The sequence below is a fragment of the Suillus clintonianus genome, assembly GCF_016758775.1.
Source record: "Suillus clintonianus strain FC179 chromosome Unknown DEU56scaffold_132, whole genome shotgun sequence".
Lineage (NCBI taxonomy): Eukaryota > Fungi > Basidiomycota > Agaricomycetes > Boletales > Suillaceae > Suillus > Suillus clintonianus.
In genome coordinates this window covers 92,475-112,488 of record NW_024539356.1, presented here as the reverse complement: position 1 = coordinate 112,488, position 20,014 = coordinate 92,475, and the positions used below count along the sequence as shown (strand labels likewise).

The following is a 20,014-nucleotide window of genomic DNA, read 5'->3' as shown; positions in this document are numbered from 1 at the left end:
GGCAATATTCAAACTTACCGCTACACTCCTCTCATGTCATTACAAGGGGAAATTATTTTGTCACCATTAGATCACGAGTTAGCTGCTAATTCCCAGTGAAAATAAGCAAGATAGAGGTGGATGTATGTTGATAGCTATTGATAGAAATTTGTAGTTCGATCAATGGCTATCGTGAAAAATGAGACTTTCTCGATTTTATTGATAGAGATCGAACGAGCAAATATACAGATCGATACCCGTTCGATTTCGTTCCAGGTAGTTTTTACATTTGCAATTGAACCACGTTGATAGACAATGAAACAAATGAATTGGATGATAGGTATTGCTATACAGGGATATACGTTGATGCAGAATGAAACACGACGATGCAGAGCGAAAATGATGAAAAAAAACAGCACCCTACTAGCGCCGTCCACCCAGCTCGCCCCGCCATCCGCTACTCGTCCCCATTCAGATCCAACGAACTCCTCCTCAGTGTTGCATCGAGGCCCACTGCCAGTGGTAGCGACTGGCGCCAATGTGTTCGTAGCCAGCTGTAGAAGAGGATAGTTAGCTCGTGTATACTAATTAGTAGGAAAAAACACACCAATCAATGTACCCGCTCTACATGCCATAGCCGTAGCTCTGATAAGGATCATTCAATGACCCAGCAACAGCGACCGTGCCAAAAGGGCTCACGTTAGCATATCCAGCAACGTCCGTATAGCCAGTGGCATTGGTATGAGGGGGTGTCAGGCTCGCGCTGTGAGGAGAGGTGCCTTGCAAGACACATCCGTCGTTCGAACGCGCTTGACGACCGTGGGGGACCGATGTGAGAATGACCGTAGGCGAATGCCTTCGACGAGGAGCATATGCTGTGCAGGATCAGCATAGTCTAGCGCAGTCAACAAGAATGACCAGCCCAAACCATAAATGTGCGAAAGAAAAATAGTATCTGCACACAATAGTGAGTTGCGAGAAAGTTTCTCCAAGCGGGAGCGATTGAGTAGCTCTTCGATCACAATTTTCCTGGTACTGTGTTCGGCCACACAGATGCACTAATCCCAGTCGGCATGAGAACGACCATCAAGACAGAAAAAATACTTGCTTTCTCAATGACATTAGAGCTAAACTTCTGGACATACCATGCATGTTCAACGAAATGTTGATGAGATCCTGAGTGACGGACTCACAAATGATGTTTCGCTGATCATCAGTGGAGAACTCGGGGCACTTTCAGCAGAGGTAGAAGTGCTCGCATCATTGACGCTGTTACCAGACCAAATGCTCGAGTCGAGATCTTACGAATTAAGCCAACCGCTGTCCAAGCCGATTGCTGTCCACGACTGTTCAACCCATAAGGGTCTTCGACACGATATTGTTCGAAACCCATGGAAACGTTGCCATACTGGCCGGATGACAAGTGAGAGAGAAAGTTGGCACTGATCGCGTCGTGCTCATGGCAGGGGAGCCCCGCCTAAATCCAGGTGCTTTCCTGGTTGAACCAAGAGACGCTCGCATATGTTGACCTGCACGGAGAGTTGCAACTCCACCACCAAGGGTGGTAGTAGACAAATCGATTGGTGAAGATGTCGCCGCACCCAAAGACTGCCCAACAGGATGTGGTGTAATGATGGCGGGAAAGAAAGGGGTGTTGTGGATGGTCGCTGTGTCGAGAACTCGAACTCGTATGCACTGGCAAGTATTTCAAACTCCGATATATTTAGTAACTGTCCGTGGGGTGTCGAAAGAACTACAATTTGGGTCGAAGTGTACAAGTGCGGTGTAGAATGCATAAGGCTGAGTGTGCAGTGAATATTTCCAGAGTCGTGCAGAATACCTGGACCTGTTAGATGACACCAAAAATGTATCCTCATGTGTATTAGATTAGAAATTATCACCCTCGTCGGCATCAGAGTCGTTCTCGTTTCTCGTCGTTCTCGTCGTTCTCGTCGTTCTCATCGTTCTCGTCGTTCTCGTTCTCGTTCTCGTCATCATCTCCCTCCTCCTCGTTCCCCTCGTCCCGTCATCATTCTCTCCCTTTGGCTCCCTCATCTTCCTCTTCCTCTTTCCCCTATCTCGTCCTCGTACCTCCTCACCAGGTTCGTCATGGCTATAAGGCTTCTCCTGAATCCTCGCTTGGATCCTCTACTCTCCATGGTCCGTGGCCCACCAGCGTTGGTAAAACTGAAGGAACATATCACGATCATACAAACCTGCCAATGACATGAGACTATCAAGAAAATCCAAGACGAGGACTCACATATTGACATAGTAACTCAGTCCATTCAATCGTCCAACCTCCATTTGTGTCCAGCTGATGTTTGCTGTGTGTGTGATTGGAGCCCCTTTCATTTGCGAAGGCTGGAATCATGTTGCACCCCCGCGAATTCACCAACGCAGGATCTACGAAAACCGAAAGCCGAGTCAATCAGTCTCGGGTACAAATGCAACTTTTGTGCAGACGGGGCCGCTTGAATCCCAGAATGGTACCGCCGCACCGGATCAAACCATCGGACAAACAGCATCTCCAACTGAGTTTTTTGTGGATGCGCTCCACCCGATCGTAGGTCAAGTACGTTTACATGGAGAATACGTAGCACTCGAGCATACCAGTAGGGATGAGTTAAGCAGGCCTTTGAATCACCTGATAGCACCATGATATCAGCATGGTTGCGCGGGTTGATCAGATCTTGCTCGCATTGCAGATCATACGAGGTGTAGTTGACCCGTAGCGTATTGACGGAGAACAAAACATTGTCGCATATGACAATGTTATTTCTGTCATCGCTCGAAAATTCGACGAGGCTATCGCTATCTTGTCCCCGCAAGCAACGCAACACGTGGTCCTTGAGTTTCGGAATGAATTTCTTGAAGGGCGGTTTATTAGTTAGCGCACAGAAGCTTGTAAAAATACACACATTGAGCGCTGGATCATTCTCATTGTCCTGTAGTAGTTGGTGTATATAGATAGGAGAATTGCGATGATGGGATAGTTGGTGATGAAGGCGCGGATCCGGGGGCGGAAGATTATCGGGGGAGTCGGGAGCCAAAGACGATTCTTGCTCTAACTCCTGCATCTTTCGAAGCCGGCGTCGGCGCCGTTCGTGTTTGGAAAGCTGCTTGGCCGTATTCTTCTTGTTGGTGAATGGGTAAATGCCTTGATGGCTCGATGGGCAAGTTCACCCTAAACTCAGTATTCAGTAGAAGCTCATGATAATAATAAACTGGCGGCCATACAATTTGTGTTGTGAAGGAATCGGTGGTTCCAAAGAACTTAATGGACTGAACGTAATCTCCAAGGGCGTGAAACTTGTAGGTTTTCATATTGAATGACTTTTCTTTGGAGAGGATGAAGATACATCAGTAGGCCGGCTTTCATTATGTGCTTGTCGTCGATACCGTGCAGCCTTTTCCTTCGGCAGTTCGAGGGTAGTATAGTGATCACAGACCTGACGACGGAACTTTCGTAGCTGCAAAGTGAGGGAAGTAAACGTTCGTGACATGGAATCCAGGGTTACTTCGGTGTGTAGCCGCATTTTTGCGTAGGCGTGCCATTCAGCGAATCTGAACAGCAGAGTCTGGACTATTGCGTCGTGTGGGGATGGTAGGAGTCCCTCGAAAACGGGCATGGCACACTGCAATATCATCAGTAGCGATTTCCCTAAAGAAAGCATGATGACCTGTAGAATGTCCTCGAAGTCTCTTGCAGCCAACCTCTTCATGCTTGACGTGTCATCGGAGAACTTGCGGATAACACCCTCGGCCAAATGTGGGCACAAGTCTGAATCTGGACGGTAATCTAAATCTTTCTGCAAGTTCAAAAAGAAGGGACTTACCTTTCATTGAGTGTAATAACAACTTCAGCGCCATTGGGGAGGGCGTATAGAAGGCGGACCAAGTGACTAAAGAGACCCTTCCACGTTCCCAATTCGCATTCATGCATAAGGTCAACGACCAACATGCGAAATGGGTCAAATCCGAAGCGCCCAAGCTTTTGAGCGAAGACATTCTGAATGTCGTGTCTCAGCCAGTAAACGGGACACATGGAATAGTGCTTACAATAGTTGGAACCCATGACTCATGGAAAAGAAGGTTCTCCACTGCAGTTCCATCGACTGCGTACCCGGACTGTATACAAAATCTCGTGCAAGCCTGTATCGTCTGCAAGCAGTAGACCCTTAGACTATCAATCCGCGCGCGCGCATCTCTCAAAAATCCGACATGATCAGATTTTGATTTCGTCACCAGGCAGCGCGGACAGAGACATGATCCCATGTCTTTGATGGTTGCAATAAGTATACTGGTATTCACATTACATTGGTAGTACGTTACTAGATTTTGCGAGGCCCACTCACTTTTCCGGATAATCTGCAGAATATGTGAATATTCGAGAAATACGCGACGAAGTATGCCATCGGCGCATCTTATCACGATACCATGGTGGTACGCATGGATAAATTCCATCTAAAAGAATGTCCCAACATCCCTGGAAAGCTCTCTTCGACAGTGTGCGAAGAAGCAGCTATACCGCTTTTCGTAACGACCCCAAGGTTTCGGAAGGTATTTTTAATTCGATCTGGGAGCTTCATGGAGTTGTGAAACCATAACGTAGCAGTAGACAAATGACACTCACAGATGGTAAAAATCCGATCAAATGACACGCTCCGGAGTCAGGCTTGGCACGAGCATACTTTGACAAGTTCCCAAAAAACAAGTATAACGGCCACGCCGATGCGTTCCCGAAGTTGGCAAGTTGAGTTGCATCCGAGGAAAACATCAAGCCTGCAATCACTCGCTCGAGAGCACAATCAGGCTCCTTGGGCTGCTTCTGTAGGTCATCGTGAGCTAGTATCCACGCATCTGATGTATAAAGCTCATCATAAACACGATACGTATTCCCATCGTTTGGGTCAGTCCAGAGACGACGAAAGGGCCATAGATGAAATGCCTTCGCTTGAGCGTCTAAAAACGCTTCGCAAATGGCACTGACCAATGGCCGATAGTGAAATCCTGGGATTGTAAACAGATGCCCACCAGAAGCATCCGCTTTCCGACTTGGGACTTCGATAGTCACGTCCGTCTCAATCCAACCTTCCGGAAACTTCGCAGCACCATTAGGTGGATTTTGGTCTGGAGTGCTATCGAGAAGGCTCAGATGCTTCCTCATACTGAAGCCTTGAAGACCATGGACATCAAAATCCTCTGCAAGTAGCACATCGTGCACAAGACGTGAAACCTCCGCCTCCGACTTTCTCGTACTTCCGCTGGACATCCAGTTCAGCAATCGATACACAGTCATGTTCGGAAAAGGATGTGGGGGCGGTGAAATTGATGGAAGGGGTTGTAACGTTGGACATTTATTGACCAGAAGACGTGAGGGAATGAATGTCCGGTTCGTAGGACGGGCGCTGTGGGTAGTCACGAGATAGACCAAACGCTCCCACGACGTTGCGAATTGGATTCAGTGACAAGAGATCACCCTTCGGACAACACTTCTGGCTGGTGGTATATCTGTCGCCAGGGTATCTTCGTGTACAACGTCCTGAGTAGAGGTTTCAATATTGCGAACGATGTGTTCCACAGGCCCATCGACGCAATACCGCTTGGGCAGTCTGGTATTTCTTTGCGGTTTAGAGCGAGCTATGTGAAACATTAGCATACACTAAAGTGCAAGGATCGTTTCTCACCAATGCATTCCAAGTTCACGTTACCATCACCGGGAAGAGCACGCAGTTCACCAGAGATGTGATGATCTGATGTGTACCTGGTCAGTGCAAGAAATCAATAGCATTTCCGGGCTTACCAATGTCCATCGTTGATGTATCAATATCTGGGCTTCTGGTCAACATATTGGTACTAGTAGTATCCCGGATGTCAGCATCCATAGGCGACTCAGAAGCATGATTCAAGGGGGCCATCGCCTCGATAATAGGATGTTCAGGCGGCAATACCACATCTGTTGATTCCGTGTTTCTTAGGTCTACGATCTCTGAGGCCGCAATGGCGGAGCACTTGAGATGGTTTTGTAAGCACAAGCATCCGCAGACGATCACATAGAACCTACTGAAGGACCGCGTGTTTTGTCTTTCAATACCTTTGTCGCTATTGCGTTACGCACGCGATCTTTTCGCTTCTGAGACACAGCAAGCACTGTTTTTTTGTATTCAGCACAAGTTTTGCGGTGCAACGTGAGCGCGCGCTGGTCTTGTAATACCCGTTGGCAACCTTGGGCGCCACAGACAAGTCGGACCATCAACACAACGCAGAGTATTAAGATGAGCGATGTTGTGATAGAGAATTTGCTTGTAGAGCAAAGCTGGACCATGGCCCAGGCTTGTCAGCCAGATGACGGTTGTGGTCGACTGTCAGAAGCAATGGCGGGTGTAGTAGTCATGCAGGTAGATTTAGAAATTTTAAGTAAATTAATTCAATGACCATTACGGCTGAAAAAATCGGACACCTTACAGGACTGTAATTTATTTGAGGTCGATGATGTATATGATCAGTGAGCTAGTTTAATACATGTGGTGATGCTCATTGAATATTCCAATGGAAGTGAGGAAAAGTCTATAATCGATTCCTCAGGCTCCAAGCACCATCTTCTTCATGGGCGGTATCACAAAAGACCAACTAAAATTATTGACACAAGCCTAAGCCAGAGCTTGTGGCTTCAGCATAACGCGTTGCATGATATATCTAGGCAAAGGAAGTCAGTTATCAAGATCCTTGTATCGTACAACACCTAGACGTACCTTGCCACTTGTAACAGACCTCAGCTAGGTCAGGATTTGACGGAGCTCCTCTTGGGAGACCCGCTTCAAAAAGCTTGCACTGCTGAATTGCTAGAAATGAGCGTACAGACAATGTCAGCGCAAAATGAACGTTTACCAGTTGCAGAATTGTGCACGCCTCTGTGCAGGGGTACCCAAGAATTGGACTGTAATGGCACGCTCCTTTGGCACAGGGTAAATTTAATTTTCTTAGGAGCTGTGCTCTCAATATCTGGCCAGACGATCCCTAGAAGAGTATATTCAGTCCAGTGGCGGGAGGGTGAGAAGTCAAAGCTTGGAACTCAAACTGTTGTTCCTCCAGTTGGGTCCAACCACCGCTCCATGTTCCGCGCGCAATGGAGATTTACGGGATGAACACCAAACAGGTTAACTTGCCGATGGAGACATCCATAGAGGAACCCAGCGATGCGAAAATGTCATACCAAGAGCGCTAGTATGAGCCGGCTTCAGATCCATAATAACCCAGTACGTAGTAGAGCCGTGCGCAAGGCAACACAGCAGAGCGGCACATAATGAGCCGAAGCGCTTGTTGTTGGTGCAAATATGATGGGTGCAGAACCGAAGGATGGAATATGAATATACACCCGATCATGAGTGCCGATGCGCTGATCTACAGCACTACCAGCACCTCCTGGGCGCCTGAGTCAGTTAACAATCTAGAATAAAGCATTAGTACAACCATAGCAGTCAAAATAAAATATAATAAGAGCCTTCCCAGGACGTCCTTTGATGCTCAGGGACCTAGTCGCACAAGTTAACAGCTGACGTTCACGGATCAGCGCCTGAGCAACTGAAAGTGTCCGCATAATGCGGAGCCGTGCGTAATGCGTGTATCGGCAACTGGAATGAGCGGGCGTCCAGTGGTACTAGCTGAGGGATACAAACGATAAGTTGGAATATCTCGCTATAGGTTTCGAACTCAGATTGAAAATATCTCGGTAGAAACCGCATTGCCAGCCATAAACTACACACGCACATGCGTGCCATGCGGCGGTTTGGCATTACATAATTGTACAAGATAATGAAAACAAGCAATATTAATATTACTGCGATTCTCACCTGACAGAAAGGTGACAAGGTTTCATTTTCCCACAAAGGCTCAGCGCTCAGTCATGGCAAGGACTGGTAGTACCAGCGTGATTGATGTACATAAGAAATACAAAACCAACTACAACTGTACGTAGAGCGTTAATCATGATGAGTAGCAAAGGAAAGCAAGCGCTACGATGTTTGCTATTCAAAAAAAAATGTATAAGTTAATATATGGTTACCAGGCGAACATTGCATGGGTCATGCATCATGATCAGCAGGTGGAGTGTCGTTCTTTTGAGCCAAAGGACAAGATTGTTTGTTCGGCCTCCTGTTCCTTCCACTTCCAATCCTCCAGTTCTTCGGACAGTGCTCTCAACAACAACATGAACTGATCCACGCGAGCTTGAGCTGCAACTCGGCCGTTGCGCATGGCGCGATGTGATGATTTAGCAATCATTAACGCTGACGGGTATCCAGCGTGGGGGTCGGGTAATGTGATGACTGATGCTATATACAATGAGAATTGGTTAACGGGAAAAGTAGTTGATTGACCTACTAAATGCTGCCAAAACTCAATACCAAGTCCCATTCCATCATGTGCGATTGCCGGTGGACTATTGGTGTTCCTCGAGGGTGTCGTTGAGAAGGGAACTTGGAATAGATTTGAGGCACTACCAAGCGAGCGCACCGAAGGTGATTCGGATCGCATGAGTCCCGTAGGTGATAGCGTATGTCATGGACATGGCTAGATCTCACAAGTTGAAGTGTGGTTTGACCGTGCGAAATTGGCCTGGTGGTACTGTTTTTATAGCGGAAATTTTAAAGAATCTTACACCGCACACGTACGGGACGTTAACATTACGAAAGTTCCCTGGCTGAAAGTATATTAGCGCCGTGGAGCTGCTGTGGAGCTGCCGTACGTGGAGCAATGACTCCGTCCAGGCAATAGTCAATTAATCTAGAAAGTGTATGATAATGTTAGTGCTTAAAAAGATAATGACCTACCGAATTTTGTCATACCGGCCTTTCGGCGTCATCACTAAACCCGCTTGAATTCTTCATAATGCAGCCTAGCAGCCCACGCTCTAGATACAACAACAACACATCACTACTTCTCGGATTAGGAGACTCACCAAGTCCTCGCGAATTCCGTTACCTAGCAAACGGTCAAGGGGCACCTTCTGACTCACAAGGATATTATATGTACAGCCAGATTCTTCCAGAATGTCATCGGCCGAGATCTGAGCCAGGTCTCAATGTGCAGGATGATTCCGAGTCCATAATTAGGCCGCGGTCGCCAACACCAAAGTACCTGGCATTGCAGATGCACAGCCTGATTTGATGCTGAAAGTACGTGAAATTTTTTGAAATTTTATTGATCACTGGATTATCAAACAAACTCACCTGATCCCAAGAACCAAAGGCCTAATTTGAAACGCGCGTTATCAGGGTGAATCGCACTCTGGCTGCGGGTCCGGTGGGGTAAGTCTCTCACATTGCCGATTTGAACCAGAAAATCAAACTCACCTTCGGAGCCAGGACTTTGCCAAGAAGCGGTGTGTGGCCTTATCGAGCAGCGCCAACTAATACAGCTGGAGGTGTTGATCCATTGGTAGAAAATCTTAGATTGGAGAAAGAATTTGTCAGCTTGTTTCGGGAACAAATCGCCATCTTGGCACGCGTTCTTGAAGTTGTGTCGCAGTAATCAGTAAATACCGCCAGTGTTTGTCCCATCGTACCATCGTAGAAATTGCCTGACAATACATAATGCCTGTACGGTAAATGAAAGCACATGAGACATTATAATATCAGGCGTCCGCGACAGGGCAACTCTTTCAAGATCCTACTTACTATCTTGACATGTCATTTGACGTGGCCAACCGTCGAAATTTTTAGACGAAGTCGCAACACACACTGGAACACTGACAACAAGACCACCAGTACTAAGTATTGCGAGGGGGGAGGGGGAAAAATCCATTCTCTGCGATAGTGTACAAAAAGCTATGGGATATGATTACATTTGAGTAGATGTGAAACGCATAGGAAGGATGCCATCAGACGAGCAACACGATTGTGAACATGACGACACAAGAAAGAGAGACAATCGTTCATACGAAACCCTAAGCTGCCCTGGTCCTCTTCGTAGATCCAGAACCTCCGGTGGTCACTTCATCTGCTTCTGCTTTGCGCTTGAGGATGTTTTGATGACAGCCAGCATAACGCGTGTATCCCGTTTGCCTCGCGCCGACGATAATCTCATCGGCGAGATGGTCCCAATCGTTCAGCGGTTCCGGAGGAGACCACGCACGAATACGATCGAAGGCGGCATCCTTAACGGCGCTGGAAAACAAATAAATGTTGATTAGATCAATTCGTCGACAATAATAAGAAAAACGTACCTTGGAAACCTGGTTTCAATCAGGGAGACAACCCGGTCTCTAATCCTCTCCAAGGTACGTCGAAAAACGTGATCAATTTCTTCAAGATCACAGCGCTCAGGAAACAAGTCCTGTAATTGGTCAGAAGATGGATTGAAGGAGAGAATTGATCGTACCGCTGTTGCGCAAAGATCGGGATTCTTCTCCTTAATACTGAAACTGCCGTCGGGGCGGCGAAGCCACGTTGTTATCGTCACGGTGATAGGATGCTGCCAGACGTGACGGAATGTTTTCATGACGGTAGGGTCCTCGTCGTTGGGGGCCGTGTGCGACAGCCACTGCGAAAACGTTGAGACTGATCCGTGTTCCTCTAAGACCTCAACCGCCTCTGACCCTGACCGGGGCCCCGCATGCTTCTTCTTTTCTTTCACGTCGATGGACGTGATGGCGAGGAGATCCCCGCGATCCTTCATGAAGCCGCCGAGTCTCCTTGTCGCCGATTTCTTCGTCTGGGAGACACTGATTTCAGTGGCCCAGAGGGGGATGCAATCACCGTCTGGGTCCTTGTACTCCATCAACATGTCCGGCACTCCAAGTTTGAGGCCAACGGCGCTGAGAAGATGAATGTCGGTTTGAATGCGGATCTGCCCGAATCGGTAAGGGATGCCTATCGACCCCACGGCGCCGAGCAGTGTGGCGCTCATCGGGGCAAGGTACGCTTGATGAAGTCGGTTAGGCAGGGTGGCGGTAAGGAGTTTGAGTTCCTCAGCATATACGAGTCTGATGGAGGTAAACAGATGAGTTCAGGATTGGATGGATATGGATATATCAGAGTACTTACTTGCGTATTACTTTATCTTCATCATCATCTTCATCGATAGCATCTAAAATATAATGATAATCGTCTTTTGACACATTGAAAAATTCCTGTGGAGCCGTGAGTCAATTGAAGATAACGAAATGGATGATTACATACTTCGACTTCTTCCGCGTTATCGGCATCTCTGATGGCGGCGATAATCCGCTTGCGCAAGTCTATTGCTACTATTCGCTAGGGTGAGTGTGGTGCAATGTGTGATGCGCCAAGCGCTCAACACACTCACCATCTCTTGGGACACATTCATCGGCTGGTTTGGAGGATGCCTCCCTCTGCAAAGGTGTTGGTGCTGGATATTTGTTAACTTGAACCTTGGATTTTGATGGTGAATCCAATGAAGTGGCATTATTCAAGTTGTTGGGGGGGTGGGTATTTGGGGAGGGACTTTGCACAAAGGTGTTCCTTTTGCTCTCAAGACCCTGCGAGTAGGACCTTCTGAATGATGTGGTAGAAGGTGATTGAAACCTGCATTCATAGGCACTATTGCATGCCTCTGACGATAAAAGGCGGGTAGTAACGGGCATGATGATGCAGATGTGCCTCTCATGGGTGCCACATCCACCTATATTATAGCCTGCGCAATCTGCGCAGGCTGAGTCAGCTGTCAACAGTTTTTTTTTTGTTTCCGAATCTTCAAGTTAGTAGTACAGCTGTATCATAGGTAAGCACTTCTCAGCTGTACTCAGTAGTCTCAGAACTCACAATTCACAATTCTTGCATACACAAGACATCATGATGCATCAAAAGTTTTGAGAACTGCAGGCCTCAAGCAGGCCTAGGGGAAACCATTCTAGCTAACTCTGGTTAAGAACTTACAATAAAATTTAATTCGCTGTATATTTACTTGCCAATATTCAATTATTCTAGATCAAATGTTTCCAGTTCACCCGCTAACACACTGTGCGCATGACCGCAGTGTACAACCATATTGTTAAGTTGTTAACTACATCATGGGCATGTGAGACAAGTGCAACACCAAGATGTGTAAATCCACTGAATTAAGGAGATTTCAGTTTCTGAGATTCAGGTAATTGCTTACTAAGCTGAAAGATCCGCCAATTACGCTCGTGACCAGCCTGTTGTACCGTGCATATCATGGTCAACTCATCTCGAAGACGTACATACTAGTCGGAAGCTTATATGTGTACGTGACTCTACGATGTTCGTAACTCTTTCTCGCCCAAGCTAACTCAATATGTGCGTATTTTTCTCAAATGGAAAGCTCCACACCCAGATCGCCATTACTCCACCGCTTGTGCTTCATTCCCGCCAGTGAGTCATGCTATTGAATAGCCATTCAATCGTGTTCGAGCGCACTTGGTCGATTCCGAGATGCTGGCACCTGGAGGACTGGATCACTTGCAGGTGCTTGATGCTTAGTGTATAAAGCATGAGTCGGCGTCTATCCCACTCATTTGTGACCATCGTGATCCCGGGCCTGCAGCGATGAGCATCCAGGACATCGATGAAACAGGTGTCAACTCAGACATCCATGATTACTCAGATCAGGCCCTTCAGCCTATCGGCACTTATGACCCGTACTATATCGGTACTTTCAGTCAGCCATTTTGTCCCAGGTCCTCAGTGAGTTGATGTTCCCCGTTCAACTTCATACTGATATAATTGTACTTCAAAGATTTCTAAACGAGTGTTCCATGACCTTCATCAGGAGGTTTTTGGAGCAGCACTCATGCGATGCTTCAACATGCATCCCAGTGTCTTGGCAGGCGAAGCGAGTCGGCACTTTCATCTTGCTGTATTGCGAAATACTAGCGGTGAGTTTCCCAATGGTCACACTTGTCAGGTGCTGATTACCGTGTATCATCATTACAGACACTAGCCTACAACAATCTTTAAGCGCGTTGAAAGATGAAATTGGCACACGCGGGCCAACACGACTTCTTTCGATGTGGAAAAGGTGCTGTCTTGGGTTCTTCCTCGAGTCAGAAATGTTGGACCCGGTCACCTTTCTTTTCAACCCTTCCATTTCGGCTGCCATTGCTACCGCCAATCAAGCACCCCTGGTTGTAGTATTAGACCTAGTAAAATGGGAACTACCAGTTTTGCCATAGACACTTTTGACGGCAATTACCAGCAGCGCAATTTGACCTAATCCATGGCATTTGTCAGGCCCTATTTTGCTGGGTGTTTTGGCTTTCACAGCCGCATTTTTTGGATTTTTGAAACTCAGCTATGTTTTCAGTCACAAATGTGTTTTCCACATTTGTCAGATGTTTTGGTATGTTTTATTCCGCAATTTTGGCCTCCAAAAGCGGAAATTCACAAAACACATCCTGTTTTGGTCACCTCCTCATGTCAGGCCTCCCCACATTATTCCCACACTCCACATTTTCGCATTTTTAGCCACCTACTGTGGGAATTACCCCACAACACCCAAAACATCATCCCAATATGGTATACCACATAATTATAATTATTCCCACACCCTCCCACCTCACTGCAGCTTCACCACTACACCACAATAGGTCCCCCCTTGTATCTAAGTAGTAGTTTGGTATATACATGTATAATATTATATAATAGACCGCTTTTTTTGTCAATTTGTGTGCCTGCTCATCCTCCAGGGCCTTTTTCAAACAGGGTAGGGTACAGAACATGTTCGCATTTTTGCCCCTTTGATAGGGGGGTGTTCCAGGACATTCAGAACATATTTATGAGCATATATGAGTAGATTCCCATCTTTATTTCACCCCCTGAAGTGTCCTACATCAATAGATATAGCACATATGCAAGAAAACACAGAATATGTTCTCATGTGATTATTTCTAGGTGAAGAGCCTTGTAAAAATGATTCCCAGCATCTATTTAACAATAGGAACAATGTATCAGGAGCCCAGGACCATAGGATAATTCCCTGTTGCATGGTGTGCCCCCCCTCTCCTGGTGGTTTACCCCCTGTGAAAATTTTTCCTGTAGGACCGGACCTCAATTGAGGTAGGGGGTCTATTCCTATGTATATTTGAGGTAAGTCTATCATATAGCTGGCCCAGGACACACATAGGATCCTGCTACAGGAACAAAAACATAGAAAATCGCATTTTTGACACTTTTGATGTTTTTTAGTCCCTTACACTTGCACAAATGACCAGGATTGCTCATATATGATCAGTAGTACATTCACAAATATGTTTTGTGCCAAGGATCAGCCCTACATAGGGTGCAAATGTGAGATATGATGTACAGGGGCTTTTTCTACTGATAAGAAGCCTACATAGTAATCAAGCCTGTGATAAGTAATCAAAGACCTGGGATATGTCCTATATATGCCCCTGATGATAGATTTGAAGATTTAGAAAGATCCATCAAGGACTGACTGAATGACAAGTAAAACCACATATGTGTGAAAAGTGACAATTGACATCTTTTTACACAAAGTTACATTTATATATGATACAGGTCAAATATTTCATTAACAATATGTAGGATACATTGTAGACTACTAAAGGAACATATACTACATACTGCCCTGAGGTTGAAGGGTGGTGGAAGGGATGTGGTGTATATCTGAGTTGACCTAGCATTAAAAATGCTACTATTGCTCAACTGACCATTTTCGATGTTTTGGGTCTTTGAACTTTCCCACACTCAATTTCTTATCTATTTCACTTCCTCAGCACTCAATTCTTGTAGGATTGTTCTGTACATTTAGGACTATGATACTGAGTATATTTGAAATCTACTCCAGGTGTCTGATTATTAAATTTCGATGTATTGAAAGTATGGGATCCTTATCAGTAGAAATAGCAAGTATTCACACTAACTCAAACCTCTGGCCTATTTTGAGCTGATCCTTGTCACAAAAAGCAAGTATATATACTATGATAATGATATATGAACAGGTTGTATTATTTATGCAAGTGTAAGGGACTAAAAAACATCAAAAGTGTCAAAAATGCGATTTTCTATGTTTTTGTTCCTGTAGCAGGATCCTATGTGTGTCCTGGGCCAGCTATATGATAGACTTACCTCAAATATACATAGGAATAGACCCCCTACCTCAATTGAGGTCCGGTCCTACAGGAAAAATTTTCACAGGGGGTAAACCACCAGGAGAGGGGGGGCACACCATGCAACAGGGAATTATCCTATGGTCCTGGGCTCCTGATACATTGTTCCTATTGTTAAATAGATGCTGGGAATCATTTTTACAAGGCTCTTCACCTAGAAATAATCACATGAGAACATATTCTGTGTTTTCTTGCATATGTGCTATATCTATTGATGTAGGACACTTCAGGGGGTGAAATAAAGATGGGAATCTACTCATATATGCTCATAAATATGTTCTGAATGTCCTGGAACACCCCCCTATCAAAGGGGCAAAAATGCGAACATGTTCTGTACCCTACCCTGTTTGAAAAAGGCCCTGGAGGATGAGCAGGCACACAAATTGACAAAAAAAGCGGTCTATTATATAATATTATACATGTATATACCAAACTACTACTTAGATACAAGGGGGGACCTATTGTGGTGTAGTGGTGAAGCTGCAGTGAGGTGGGAGGGTGTGGGAATAATTATAATTATGTGGTATACCATATTGGGATGATGTTTTGGGTGTTGTGGGGTAATTCCCACAGTAGGTGGCTAAAAATGCGAAAATGTGGAGTGTGGGAATAATGTGGGGAGGCCTGACATGAGGAGGTGACCAAAACAGGATGTGTTTTGTGAATTTCCGCTTTTGGAGGCCAAAATTGCGGAATAAAACATACCAAAACATCTGACAAATGTGGAAAACACATTTGTGACTGAAAACATAGCTGAGTTTCAAAAATCCAAAAAATGCGGCTGTGAAAGCCAAAACACCCAGCAAAATAGGGCCTGACAAATGCCATGGATTAGGTCAAATTGCGCTGCTGGTAATTGCCGTCAAAAGTGTCTATGGTAAGAATGGTAGTTGCCATAATATGTAGGTCTAATACTACAACTACGGCTGAATCAAGTTGATACAGCGTTCGAATGGCTGCACGTACGTGATATAGGATTGGTTGGTCTAGTGATCGATTCTTTGTCTTCGCGCTGATGTCTCTTTAGGGCCAGAAATTCCAATACCATGCCCCACTTCCATATTGCTTACTGGCTGAATTTATTTCCAGTCCAAAGTTCTTTGGGAACGCATTGAGAAACGAACTGCAAAGCGCGCGCTCCACAAGGAGCCTACTCTGCCCAGCAGCGCTTTCTAACTTTCGTTTCAGCCTTGCTTCTGCCATTATTCTTGTAAGTGTATATATTTATATATATTCAATCTACAGTGACTGAAGTGGCTCTAGCTACATCGCGCATTCAAAGGGCAGTGGAACTGGGCCTTGATTCAAGCCTTCGATCCCCTGTATTCCCAAGACGTGGCTACTCTCAGCGAGACCGAAAGTTTCCTTACCGACGTCCACATCATGGCTGGCGAATTGGCCGCTGCTGGGGATGTTGTTCGCATCCAACTGAAGGATACGGTGAACCTCGCTATGTAAGTATTGGTAGTATTCCTTTGCCAGGGTTCGCCCAACTGATTTTTTTGCAGGCGCAAAATGGATCCTGCCATGTACCTTGCATGTTCGTAGTTATATTAGCACATTTGTTTCTCGAACAGCAGCTGCTATCGCTGGTGGCAAAATTTCATTTCTCATGAACTTCTCAGTGTTGCTGCGCACCCAATGTGATTTATCTGTTGATTGACTAATGCCGTACTTACTTCTTTTCGATGTTTACGGAATGACAGCATATTACGTGGGGCTCAGCAGCGAACGGCTCCACACCTCAAGCGAGCAGGTTTTGGAACACCTTGCGCTCCACAGCATCTCAAGCGAGCGTGTGTCCGCCTTCATACCAACTACAGTTCACCCCTCTCTCGAAATATGATATAAACATTGAACAATGCGCTTACTGTAAGTTGTTCGTCCTTCACCCAAGTTGATCCTCATGGTGTTACCACAACAAGAATCTGACAGCGACCGCGAGGATGATACTACCGCTGCCCGTGCCAAACGACGTATTGCGGCTCTGGAGCAGGAGCTCGAAAATATTAGGGCGAGCAAGCGGAGCAAGCCGTGAGTCCCCAACCTCCTTTTGCTTGCGCGACGAGCTCTTATTCAGTTGGGTACACAGACACTCCAACTCCAATGTACACAAAGGACGGGGCATTCGCCGGCTCGTTTCTTTGTTCGATAGCCTTGAGGACCTCGTGGCCGAAAACGATCGACGAGAAGACTTACTGCAATCACTCGATTCCCAAGATGAGCTTGTTACAACTCGAGAGTACGTTTTCATCCACGGTCTAGCTGTCATATCCTAACTTGTACCAGCGAGGACAGGACATTTAGTTCTTTCAACGAACTCCTTCGTTGCCTCCCTTGGCTGAAGAAGAAACTTTTTTCAGATGTCGAGGAATTGGATTCGATTTTGAAAGAGGTGAACATTTCTTCTGGCAATGTTTCTCCTTTACTCACTATATATCCTCAGCTGCGAAAAGGCGCAGACAGTGCACGAGGGGATGACACCGCAAATCTCAAGCATGCGGTCGTGGTATGGCTCAATGAACTCTTTCATCCATTGGACCCCCCCCTTCGCACCACGATCAAAGACGATCGCGGGTTTGTCCATAACACCACCGGCATGCTCTTGTGTCCGGTCGAGTATGTGTGGTCTCTCTCCTCGTACGTATCATTAACTTGATTTCGCATTAATAACATTTTCATCATTACAACAGGACCAAGGACAAGATCAGAGACCGGGATTCCGACTTCCTAGTTACCGCTTACTCTTGGCCAGCGTTCATATACAAAGACTACTCCTTTGATTCTGCAAACATCGAGAAAGGTCTTTTTCGCTCGACTCTACTACTCAAAGTAAGTTCTACTGCATGTCGAGGGTGGTGCTGCTGATTTTTGCAGGCATTCAAACACCTCTTCACGTCCCCGTCCTCCGCCAAAGAAATCGACGGTGATGGCAATGGCGCTGATGTCATCTCAGCATCTCAGCGCCGTCGGTCCTCGGAGAATGACGCGGTCAACCGCAGTCATGTAGCTAACATCATTGGTATGAAGACAGTCACCCCGCGCGCTATTGCATACACAACTTGTCAGGTTTGTCTTTTCTGTTGTGTTGACCTTCCTTTTGAAACTGATCATGGGTATAGCTTCGTTTCGCCCTTTCCAACATTAACTCCTGGCGGAGTGTTGACGGAGACTTCGACTACTACGATTTCTACAACAACATTGTAGACTTTTTTGAGGTCGTACCGGGCGCTGATGCTCAGGCCCGCATCAACGAGTTGCTCAAATGGTGGAACAGGTAAATTTTCACTATTGTCGTGTCTCATATTTTAACTTTCCGCATTGCTTGCAGGAAAGTGTTTGGAAAGATTCGCACAGTTCCCCTCACTTCAGCGCAGCTTGGGAAGTTCTCAGTTGCGAGGATGAGTTCGCAGAGGGAAGCTCATGAGGGGGATTCTCCTTAACATACTAGTCACCATGTTCTTGCGCGCAATTACCTAGCGGATGTTCACACTCTCATTATCTCTAAACTTGAATACAAATTTCTTAATGGTTCACTCCTGGCAAGCCTCTCTGAACGAACGAGCATTGCTTTTTGATGCGCTCAATTCTATGCTAGATGTTTCTACCTGTCTTTGCTGACCGAATTTATGCGGATGATCAACTTGCACATATATATTTAAATCTTTGGCAAACCCCCTTCAATAGAACAATTTTCGCACATGTGTTTGAACCGAGTGACGCCCTTCGAACGAACAAAGCTTCTTGGCACGCTCAATCATATTCTAAATGCTTCTACTTATATTTTCAAACTGAATTTATGTTGTTTTGACTTGCGCGCATTCATTCGAACCCTTGCAAAGCCTCTCAGCCGCATGCGTTGATGGACATGTTACTTAAAGACTGAGCTCCTCTGGCTTTGGCACAATAAAAACTGAGGGTGGTCATTTTCAGCATAAAATAACAGATTGCAATACACTCCAAGCATTTTCAGTAAGATAATACAGTAGAATTAACGTTGTCCTGCAAAATTGCAATCTAAAATTGAAGATTTATACAAACAGGGTTCCTATACATAGCAAGACATGTCAGCCTTCAGAAAGACTGCGGTGATCCAATCATAACTTAAAGTGCGTGAATTCCTTCCCGCTCCAATCATGTCTGATAATTTTAATGACTCGAAAATGAAGCAGAAAAATTTGTGCTTGTCCGAACTGCGATCTAAATTTGTAGTATTATGCAAAGAGGGATCCTATATATTCCATTGCGTGAATCGATCATTCCACCTGCCTATATTTCGCTGATGATTGTCATTATGTAAGTTACTGGGGTATGTAGAGCATGGTCCATTTTTTCACGGGACAGTGATGTTCCGGGGGCCTCTTGTGGCACTTTTGTTGCACGCTCAGACGAATCACAAACGTGATTGACTTTTTCTTCATCTGTTGCTGCTTTCATAGTACATACACCAATACCAGTGCCACAGCACAAACCGGTAGATTATGAAAAGGGTAAAACGTGGATAAAGTGTGAAATTACACGAGAATATCACCACATTTTCTGTCAGACTCTCTTATCTGGTAATTTGCCAAAAGTTACAGACTTTGCTATCATTATAGCGACATTTTCCCCTAGAATATACCCACAATTCACAGATATTTCTCCAGTACAATTGATATATATATGCTGCTGCTGCTATATTCAAAATATTGTTTGGTAGCACGCTATAGCTTGTGCACGCTCGTCCCAGCTGCAGCTCATTAATATATCATTGAATGCATGGACATTATGGGTATGTACTACATAGCAGAGTACAACTAACACCCGCCAGGCCAGCACTGTGCTCCGCAAGTTCCGGCTCGAGAGCTTGTGATGAGAGAGATCGAGACGGCGAGTACCTAAGCTGGAGAAAAAAAAATGGGGGTATCAGCTTTCAGAAATCATTAC

General features: G+C 45.7%; 4 protein-coding genes across 4 annotated transcripts; 2 read left to right on the top strand and 2 right to left on the bottom strand.

Annotated features, from left to right (window-relative positions):
* Positions 1-313: 313 nt before the first annotated feature.
* On the bottom strand, positions 314-1,645 carry DEU56DRAFT_835660 (uncharacterized protein; the record flags this gene model as incomplete). The annotated part of the gene is given in 5 exon segments (XM_041354756.1): positions 314-467; positions 522-788; positions 808-874; positions 1,298-1,456; positions 1,493-1,645. Coding segments are annotated over 4 exon segments (564 nt in total), but the record flags the coding sequence as incomplete, so codon positions are not given.
* An 8,280-nt stretch (positions 1,646-9,925) lies between these two features.
* DEU56DRAFT_918418 (uncharacterized protein) lies at positions 9,926-11,584 on the bottom strand (the record flags this gene model as incomplete). Its single annotated transcript, XM_041358117.1, has 6 exons — positions 9,926-10,145; positions 10,205-10,314; positions 10,360-10,963; positions 11,025-11,110; positions 11,160-11,227; positions 11,287-11,584. 6 exons carry the CDS (start codon positions 11,582-11,584, stop codon positions 9,926-9,928), a joined length of 1,386 nt encoding a protein of 461 aa, XP_041202660.1.
* Positions 11,585-12,506: 922 nt separating this feature from the next.
* DEU56DRAFT_760865 (uncharacterized protein) lies at positions 12,507-13,132 on the top strand (the record flags this gene model as incomplete). The annotated part of the gene is made up of 3 exons (XM_041350476.1): positions 12,507-12,644; positions 12,697-12,835; positions 12,894-13,132. 3 exons carry the CDS (start codon positions 12,507-12,509, stop codon positions 13,130-13,132), a joined length of 516 nt encoding a protein of 171 aa, XP_041202659.1.
* A 3,862-nt stretch (positions 13,133-16,994) lies between these two features.
* DEU56DRAFT_747009 (uncharacterized protein) lies at positions 16,995-18,531 on the top strand (the record flags this gene model as incomplete). Its single annotated transcript, XM_041349244.1, has 8 exons — positions 16,995-17,122; positions 17,181-17,316; positions 17,382-17,483; positions 17,535-17,728; positions 17,782-17,920; positions 17,966-18,094; positions 18,211-18,365; positions 18,420-18,531. 8 exons carry the CDS (start codon positions 16,995-16,997, stop codon positions 18,529-18,531), a joined length of 1,095 nt encoding a protein of 364 aa, XP_041202658.1.
* Positions 18,532-20,014: the final 1,483 nt, after the last annotated feature.